Source organism: Cherax quadricarinatus, chromosome 86 (genome assembly GCF_038502225.1).
Source record: "Cherax quadricarinatus isolate ZL_2023a chromosome 86, ASM3850222v1, whole genome shotgun sequence".
NCBI lineage: Eukaryota > Metazoa > Arthropoda > Malacostraca > Decapoda > Parastacidae > Cherax > Cherax quadricarinatus.
Window position 1 is genome coordinate 6,053,563 of NC_091377.1, and position 9,843 is coordinate 6,063,405.

Genomic DNA, 9,843 nt, shown 5'->3' on the forward strand with positions numbered 1-9,843 from the left:
GTGTGAGAGATGGATTTGCCAGCACACTTTGTTTGGTTAGCTGGACTTGAGTCCTGGAGGTGGACAGCACAGTGCCTGCACCATGAAGGAGGGGTGGGAATGTTTGCTGTGTGGATGGACATCTGAACTGTCGTATCTATGTGCCTGTGGCTAGACAGTGATAGTGTAAATGATGGTGAGAGTGTTTCCTTTTCGGGTCACCCTGCCTTGGTGGGAGACGACAAGTGTGTTAAAAAAAATAATCTGAAGTCCGTTAAATTGAAGATTTACTGTATTATGTACTAACTTGTCACCCAGCTCTTTCATGCTTGTTGACAAAGCCATTGTTCCACATTGGCGACCAGGAAACTGTCTTCTGTAAAACCACTTGTGTGTTCTGGTTATCCTCAACAGTGTTGAAGTTTAGTGAATAAGACACATGTACAGCACTTGGTATCTTTATTATGGAGGTGTTTCATCAATCAGTGGCTTTATCAATCCATAGCAAAGAATAATACTGGAGACTTCGGAACACATGTAATAGTAGTTAGAAGTGATCAGTCCCTCAGCATTGATAAGGGACTGATCAAAACTGATATGATGGTCACCTGAAACAACTACTACACGTCAATCATCATCTCCTGTATTCTCTGTATTGAACTGATAGTTACAGGTTGGTAAAACTTTCCCACAATAAAGATATGCAAGTGTTGCTCATGTGCCTTATTCATCTGTACTTGTTAGTTTAGTAAACAATTATTGGTAATATAAATGCTGAAGCTTGTGGAAAGCTATTCTTTCACACTTTCCACTGATCATCTTATGAATGGGGCTCTGCTTTGTTCTGCTCTGTGATGCTTTACAGGCTATCATAAATTATTATATTCATGGAAAGTGCTGAATCCATAGTGGTCATACAGCACCTCAGGAATGGGTAATAATTAGATGTGATCCAAGATAAGAAAGAATAGCTCCAATTTAATCTAGAGCTCCTCAGCAACAAGGCTCCTCCTAGAAGGGTTGCAGTTGATAATTATGATTGTCGTTATTATTTTTAAAGAGTTTTTAACATGCTAGCCATCTACCACCAAGATCACATGATCCAATAAAGAGGAAGCACATTCACTAGCATTCATTCAGTTATTATTATTACAGTAGTGTTATCTGCTACTGTTAATTTATTTAAACCTCTTTCATATTCCTTCTCTTGTAAACCTTAACAAACTTTTAAACTCTAATCTTTTCTCTTTAGTGTACACTATTTATTTTTATAATTTACTAGACTGAGACACTCCTATGATGGTCTCCCTCCATATATACACATACATATTATAAACTTATCCAGAACATACAACTTAGATGTATTTCTACATTGATTTCAAACCAGTCACTCAGTACATGAGTGGAACAGTTTACAAAAGCAGGTAGCAAATGCTAAAACCACAGGAAGTTATGAAAACCATTATGATAAATACTGAAAACAGACACCATGAATTACCTTTTCATGTAGCTACAAATAAGTAATAGCTTAATGTGTAGAAGGGCCAAAGTAAGATAAGAGTGAGTTGCCAGTTTTGCATTATATTAATCACTGTAGACTTCAGAAATTATGCACAAATAACCCACACTTAGGAGACTGAAACTCATGACAATGTTTTGGTCAGACTTGGACCGTTAAGAAGTCACACTGACTTGTTATTGGTCCAAGTCGGACCAAAACATCATCATAAATTTCGGTCTCCTCAATGTGGGTTATTTGTGTATTATTCCAGCCATAGTATTGTGACTATTCTTTACAGAAATTATGATATAAAAGTAAATGTCACAATTTTAATGGTAGAAATTTGTAGTAGAAAATAATTGTGAATGCATAGAGCTCACTGTTTCTCATCACTAGGGAGCGAAAATAATTAACACAATAGATAATAGACTACATAATATACTGTACTGTACTAAGGGAAGTATTACTGAAATGGTATATGGATACCATGTGATTTTTTTTGTAGGAAAATTGAAGGCAAGAAGTATTAATTGGTATATTGTTGAAAACGGTTGTATATTGTAGGCAATTACTATATTTGGAACTGGTTGTTTTCCTATGATTTATGTGGGTGGGAGACTGGGAGCTTTTTCCTTGTAATCTATATACAGTAATACTGGAAATATTTAAAAATGTTGACTATATAAAGATCTTTGTATTTTAGTTCCATATTTAAGTATTCATTGTAAAATTTTTATGGATTCAGATGTTCATGTATTAAGTCCCATCAGGAGTTTTATCACCTTCTTAGCCATTTTGGTGTTTGATAGTTTCACATAGTTTGCCTTCCTTTCTATCTCTGGTTCTGGCTTCTGTTTATTTAAAGATAAACTGGAATTTTCTGTTGATCTCATTGCATGCTGACTGTTTCCCAGTTATAATTTAACACTTGCTAGATTATTCACTGCATCATTGGATCACATTGGCATATATAAAAGGTGTTTTCCATGTACAGTGGACCCCCGGTTTATGATCAGCTCCCAACGCAACCAATTATGTAAATAACAAAAAAGGAATGAAATATCGTAAACCGGGGGTCCACTGTATATTCACAGTTGGGCTTCTGATGTTATATCTACATCATTAATCTTCACAAGACACCATTCTCTCGCAAAGCTTTCCCATGAACACTTGTGCAAAGTTTGCTGTATCTCACTCATTGTTCCCTATGCTTTGGTAAGCTACTGTGTCATCTTGTCAGCCTGTTTAGATGCCCTGCTATGCTTACTCTGCCCTCCTCTCTGAAAATGCCATCTTTAATGTGAGTAATATATAAGACATTTTAATACATTGCATTGTTACAGCATTCTTAATTGCTATATTGTTGTCTTATCTCAGTTTTTCTTTAATTGCCTTCTGTGCAATATATCTGCTATTCTTTTCCTCTAAGGTGTTTTGTGCTATGCAGTGCTGATTGATTGGCACAGATTTTGCACTTACTATATAGTGAATTAGTGATGTATGTAGATGTCAAGTATACTTTTCTTGTAGCAAACAATAAACATTCTAGGTATGAATATTAAAGCCTTCAAGTTGTGTCATGATAATTATAATTGCATTAACTTGTAGGTTGCAAGCAACAGTAACCTAACAGAGAACAATAATCCACATGAAAATTGCCTTGGTAGAGGACACTGAAAACCCAACAGTCTAATGTTGGCTAAGTCTTTTCAGTGGTCAACATAAAATAACATGGCTTTCTTTTGTGAAAAACTTAAACTTTTCTGCTGCAGTCAAACCCCAGAATTCTTGTGCTTCATAATCCCTGTGATCTGATTATATAGTACTACATTTTAGCTGAAGTCCATTTCATGGATAACCTCAAATATTTGTTTTTTTCTTGGTGCTCATTTTCTTTTTGCTTGGCACATAACCCCTAAATTGAAAACTAACTATAGAATATCATTCCAAATACTGGTTAATCATTCTTTCCTATGAATGTCAGTATTGAGTAGACTAGAGCAATATTTAGAGAGATGATGGAGTGAATGAGTGAATGATGGTGAAAGTTTTTCTTTTTCGGGCCACCCTGCCTTGGTGGGAATCGGCCAGTGTGCTAATAATAAAAATAATAATAATGGCTAAAAAAGTTTTTTTTTTTTCAGATGTACATGTAGTACTGTGTAGTACTGTATTCTGAAAATTTTAAATAATTCAGACACAAAATTTTATATTACTGTATCTGCATTTTAGGATTCATGTCACCTCTGTAAACCCAAACTACGTGAATTCTAGGGTTCAATTGTACAGTTAAAATAAGGGATGCCAGTGGATACTGAATGCAATACTGTATGGTAATATACAAACAGCCATACAGTATTGTATCTTGATACTGCAATGTAGGGAATTGATGAAGGAATATCGGGAAACTAGTTAGCCGGACTTAAGTTCTGAAGGTGGGAAGCGCAGTGACAGCACTCAGAAGGATGGTTGAAGTTGTTACAGTTTGTAATTCCATTTGAGTTGTGATGTCTGCACACTTTTGAGAAAACAGCTATTTAATGAATGTTGGCGAATATGCTTCCTTCTTTGGGTCACACTACCTGGCTCCCACTTGTTTTCATTGTAGGTAAAATGTTTAAACTAGAGTACAAATGCAATCAGTATTATACAGGTGTTACAGAATGCTAGCCACACTAGAGGTTCAAGAATTATATCAAGCAAATGAGAAATATTGCTGGGGCAAAGATAAAGAGTTGGAAGAGATCTTGCCGTGGTTTCAGCAGATTGTGCTCTATCGGCCAGGTTGTCATTAATCTATGTATTAAAGATGAAACAAAACTGTTAATCAATGCCAAGGCATTCTTATTTTCATTTTTTTTACACAAATCAATTGTACAGGCTAAAAGCTGTTATCCTACCTCAGCTTATATCAAATCCCAGCCCTGTCTAAGGTATACTAACCCCCAAGATGTGACCCACAACAGTCAACAAACACCCAAGTACCTACTTACTGCTAGGTGAACAGGGGCAGTAGGTGTAAGGAAACATGGCAATCCTTGCTGTTTCCTGAGTGTCAAGATATCTGGATATGAAATTCTTCGAACAGTGGCAAATTTGTTTAAAATTGTCTAAGCATCACCGAATTCTCAAAAAACAAGTGTATTAACTTTGTCAAAACTTTTATAGTACTGCATGTGAAAAAATTTCTTTGGAAAAGGATTGGTCGGCCTTATTAACCATGGAAGCAAAGCCAGTTGAGAAATAGAGAATGTGGCCCTTCCATTATTATTATTATTTTTATTATTAACTTATTATTATCATCATCCCCTTTGTTCTCTTCAGTCTTTATTGCTGATTTTCTTTTGTACCATTGAAATATGCTTGCTAGGTTGATCATATAATCCACTGCATTTACTGTTCTCAATGCAAGCCTGATCTTGACTCATAGCAATTTTGTGAAATTCTTTGCTAAAGTATTTAAATTTTGTATGATGTATTAATATGGGTAAAATGTCTATTTGACAGAGAGACATTCTCAACAGGAGCAATGCATAAAAGAAATATAGGTAGGACTTGAGTCCTGGAGGTGGGAAGTACAATGCATGCACTTTAAAGGAGGGGTTTGGGATATTTTCTGTTTGGAGTGATATCTGAGCACTTCTGCAAGGACAATGATTATGTGTGAATGATGGTGAAAGTTTTTTTTTTTTTTTTTTTGGGGGGGGGGGTCACCCTGCCTCGGTGGGAGACGGCCAGTGTGTTAAAAAAAAAAATTACTTCATGCAAAATCAGGGATATTCCTGGTGCATGTCTCAGTACTCCTCTCTTACTCTTTCCTAACTTAGTTTTTAAAAAATAAACTAATTTTTTCCAATGTCATCTTTTTTTTCAGACTTGAAGACCATGACTGAACGCTTGAAAGCTAACTATTACGTAAATGCCCGACTCTTCAACGCTGATATGTTACGAATCTTCAAAAACTGTCGCTTTTATAATCACCCTGAGACAGAATATTATAAATGTGCAAATAACCTTGAAAAATACTACATAAACAAAGTGAAAGAACTTGGACTCTTGGAAAACAAAGAGAAGACATAGATAAATGAGAGAATCCAGTGGTACTGCAGCATTTGTTCCTTTACCACTTGTGAAAATAATAACTAGATGGAGCATCTTTTACCTTCAAAAGGGAATAATAATCTTATCTTGCTTCTTTGAAGCCCCATAAGAATATAATGTGTTATTATATATGTAATGGATTACACAAAAATAAGTTTATTAATGTATATTTAAACTACAATAATAAATTATCTGTAATAGATTATACTAAATAAGTTAAATGTTTTTTGCCTGCACTTTTAATAATTTTAAATGAAGTGTAATCTTTAAATATGGTGATACAATCATGCCAGTATAGTAACTGTATCTAGTTATAGTGATGAATGGTTTATTCTTAGTTGACACAGCACTGCTGTATAGTGCCCATTACTAGGGTGGTTCACTGTGCAGCATTCTTAGACATTTGCTTAAAGCCTAAATAGAAATATCTGATAATTCATGTTCATTTGGCATCTTAAATTTAAATATGGAGAGAGATTATTGTACCATGAGAACATTTCTCAATAAAAGTAATTTATATTGTGTAGAGTATTTATATTCCAACATGATATTGTCTTGAAGGTAATACTGTATTAATCAGTAATTTTAGAAGTATAATTGAAACTAGTGCATTGAAATTTTTTTTATAATAAAACTGAGTGTTAAGCCTGTAAGGATTTGAAATGTGTGATGCCTACCTCAACTGTCTTTGGCAGCAATCATGTGTGATTGACAGGTAACTTATTGTACAAAATAATTGCCCCACAAACCCTTCCAATGAAGGGCTCATGATCAAAGGAATTTGAGCTATCTTCCTCTTTCTTGGATTAAACCTGATTGCCTTTTATTCCCTAAGCATTGTATGACTCTTACAGGTTGAATGCTTCCCTGTGATTTTAACAATAATACGTAATAATGTACGTATTTATCCTACTGTCTACAATTAGGTTCATAATGGTGCTGTCAACAAGAAATGACTAGGCAGCCCAGGGAGCTATTCAGTACAGGCATACCTTGTTAATATGGTGCTCACTTTAGAGCACTTCGCTAATACAGCGCTTCTCAATTATATTCATGTTTATTATTTTTGGTGCTTACCTTGCTCTTAACCCTTTGTCGCACAAGGGGTCCGAAAATTTGAAATTCGAACTGAACTCCCTATGGTGGATAGAGTAACTCAATACAAGGTCACTGATCCCATATAAATTGATTTCTGATGGTTAGTTTTCGAGGAATTGCCAATCTCCGAAGACCGAAAATATTCGGCTGCGCCCGACAAAGGGATTAAAAAATTTTATGTTGCAAACTTGCAATTGTTAATAAAACACACCAAAACAATTTTTTAAATTTAATATACAAACATACAATATAAAAAACATAAATGGAACTTGTATCAAAACATTTTTTAATTGTTACAAAAATATAAAAAGGAAGCAAATATCAACAATGCCAAATTGCAAAGTGATGCAAGTTTCAATCCCTATATTCCTGAGATTCATTTGGAAGACCAATGATTCTATATTGCTAAATGGAAAGATGGAAGTCTGAGAAACAATTTCTATCAGTCTTTATGCACAGATTTACTTTGCATACACTACACACGAATGACGATGTTACCGGTTTCTTCGTGTTGCTGCAATACTTGCAAGTAAACGGCCTTTGCCCTGCCATTGGGAAGTGCTTTAGACTAAGGTCTTTCCTAACACTGTCATCAGGCATTTCTGTACGTTTTCCCCTCCCAGGTTTCACTATGCCAACACAATTGGAAGTACATGGTGAATTAGTTGGTGAAGGTCTTGGAGTTGTTCTTAGGATGCTGCCTCTAAGGTTTTGTCCTTTAGACCTTGCAATTTCAGAGATACAATTCCTGAAATACTTCAGTTGCATACACTTTTGCTTTATTGCTCGAGAATCACGGCAATAAAGCAGCCATGCATTCACAACAGCAAGATCAAGAATATAGGCAAATAGCCGCATGTACCAACGTTTTGATTTCATTGGCGTTTTGTAGAGATGCACCAACATGTTGCTTTTGTCAATACCTCCCATGTTTGCATTATAGTTCTTGATGACTGCAGGGCACAATATTTGGTCTTTCCTCTTTGTAACCTTGTTATATCTGTCAACAAGACTCAGAGGCTCGACCCCAATATCAGTTGTCACTAAAGTCACAACTTTGGTGTCCTTCCATCTTACAACAAGGACACCATCATTGTTGTTGAAGCAAAAATTGCCCCTGACCACAGTGTTCCTTTCCATTTGTTTGATAGGCGCCAGATCTGGCTTACCACATCTATTGTCACGTACTGTTCCAGTGTATCTGCAGTTATACTTATCTCTTAGTAGCTTGACCAAAGGTATACTTGAAAAGAAATTGTCAGCATAGATTGCTGATGTGTTGGTCTTGTTCATAGTTTGTGCAAGTACCAGAACAATCTTTGTACTTATTGGAAGTTTAGATTCTTCCTGTGGAAGCTGTATGGGATGTGTGTCAAAAGTTGGTGTGCCTTGATACATGAGTATATCATGTATGAGTCCATCTTGACTTGCACGACAAAAAAGTTTGAAACCCCACTTATCTGGTTTTGTTTTGATGTACTGCCTTAGGTTTCCATCAGTTTTACCCTTGAAACCAACCATGACTTCATCGATAGATTGCTTGGGTGTAGCTGGAATTTTCAAGCAAGCATTAGTTAGTTCAGTGTAAAGAGGCCTTACTTTGTAGAATCTGTCATTATCCTTTTTTTTGTTGTCATTGAAATGAATATGACTTCTAAGGAACCTAAACCTCTTAGACGCCATGGTATCTACAACCTGTGGGATCCTAAAAGCAGCTTTCCAATAGTCTTCGAGGGATGGTAGTGGAGCAATACCCATGAACAACAAAATACCTATGAACCTCAAGATCTCTTCAGAATCTGTTGAAAAAGTACTATTTACGTCTTTTTGCCTTGCATACAAATTTGTTTGATATGCTATGTTATCTATCATGGCTGGAGTAACGAACATACGAAAATACTCATATGGAGACCTAATTGCAAGAGGCTTTTCATGTTCATATGCCGGCAAAGGATCATTTTGAATGTCATCTACGGTCCACTCAGATGAAACTTGAAGAGCAATATTCTCATGGATCTCTTCCTCATCCGGGTATTCCTCAATCCTAAAAGTTCTCTTTTTCCTCATTACTTTCTGCTTTTTGGCTGGCCTTTCTTCCCTTTCTTCCTCCTCATCATCACTTGACATCTCTGCATCCTGTGCATCCGGTGGCAAGTATTCATCACCACTATCCAGCAATTCTGGTTCGTCTACCTCTGGTTCCGAGTCACTGTCTTCAGAAACGCAGACATACCTCGACCTGCTGGTCGACTGCTCCCCATAAAACAGCCTCTCATGGAACTGGAAGGACAATAGAAACCTCCTGTATAAATCCAGACCACTACAGAGTTCATATATGCAATTGAAAATTTCTTATAAATATTTATTTGACTAAAATTGGACATTCCCGGAAACTCGCGCAAGACCGAAATTCGGTCTAAAATGCTTGCACTTTTTTCAACTGCATGCTACACTCATATTATGCTTCACACGGACTTTAGGTATATATCAAAATATGCCTAAACTATTCATGTAAGCACTAAACACAACAATCAGTACTTACCGACATTGTAGAATGTATAATCCAAGAGTAGATTAGTAAGGGTGGAGGGAAAAATGCGTGTGTGGGCGAAGCCAAGCCACCAGTGTTTATATTTTGATCTCTCAACCAATGGGAAGGCGGCAGAAGCGAACTGTACTTAGCTGAAGAGACTCAGGGAAGGCTTGTGATTGGTTGGAACTAAAGAACGGGAAGGAAATAAATGGTATAAAATACCGACACAGTGGAAATATAAACACAAATGCAGTATAATGTGATCCTTTATTGACAACGTTTCACCCACACAGTGGGCTTTTTCAAGTCACACAAAGAACGGGAAGCTGGCCGCGCGGGGCACGGAGTATGACACGCGCCAAAAACACGTAATTAAGACCGAATTTTTTCGGCCTCGCAATTTTCAATTTTTTTATTTGTTATTTTTTACTTTTGCATTGCTTTTTAGACCTAGTGCTACTATGCACTTAAATGATAGGTAAACCTGTTTTGGTTTTTATATCCACTAGTGAGTGAAAATAAGGCTGTGATTTTCTTTAAAGTGACATTCACTTTACGGCGGCAGTCTGGAACCTAACCCACCATATTAGTGAGGTATTCCTGTATCAAGCTGTTTTCAATGACCAATAAA

At 36.3% G+C, this 9,843-nt stretch overlaps 2 protein-coding genes across 4 annotated transcripts in view; one reads left to right on the forward strand and one right to left on the reverse strand.

Moving 5' to 3' along the window:
* Positions 1-6,103, forward strand: part of Gcn5 (Gcn5 acetyltransferase) — a 62,398-nt gene extending 56,295 nt beyond the window's left edge. For 2 of the 3 annotated variants that reach the window (XM_053797454.2, XM_070103599.1), the window contains exon 16: positions 5,355-5,696. In XM_053797454.2, coding sequence (XP_053653429.2) covers positions 5,355-5,560 — 206 coding nt within the window. In that variant the 3' untranslated portion in view covers positions 5,561-5,696. Of the gene's footprint in view, positions 1-5,354 lie in introns of all 3 variants that reach the window. The other variant, XM_070103600.1, reaches the window with a different exon arrangement.
* Positions 6,104-7,033: 930 nt separating this feature from the next.
* Positions 7,034-9,397, reverse strand: LOC128703052 (piggyBac transposable element-derived protein 2-like). The gene is made up of 3 exons (XM_070103698.1): positions 9,222-9,397; positions 8,279-8,959; positions 7,034-7,084 (listed from the first exon to the last, which is right to left on the reverse strand). Exons 1-3 carry the CDS (start codon positions 9,225-9,227, stop codon positions 7,034-7,036), a joined length of 738 nt encoding a protein of 245 aa, XP_069959799.1. The 5' UTR covers positions 9,228-9,397.
* Positions 9,398-9,843: the final 446 nt, after the last annotated feature.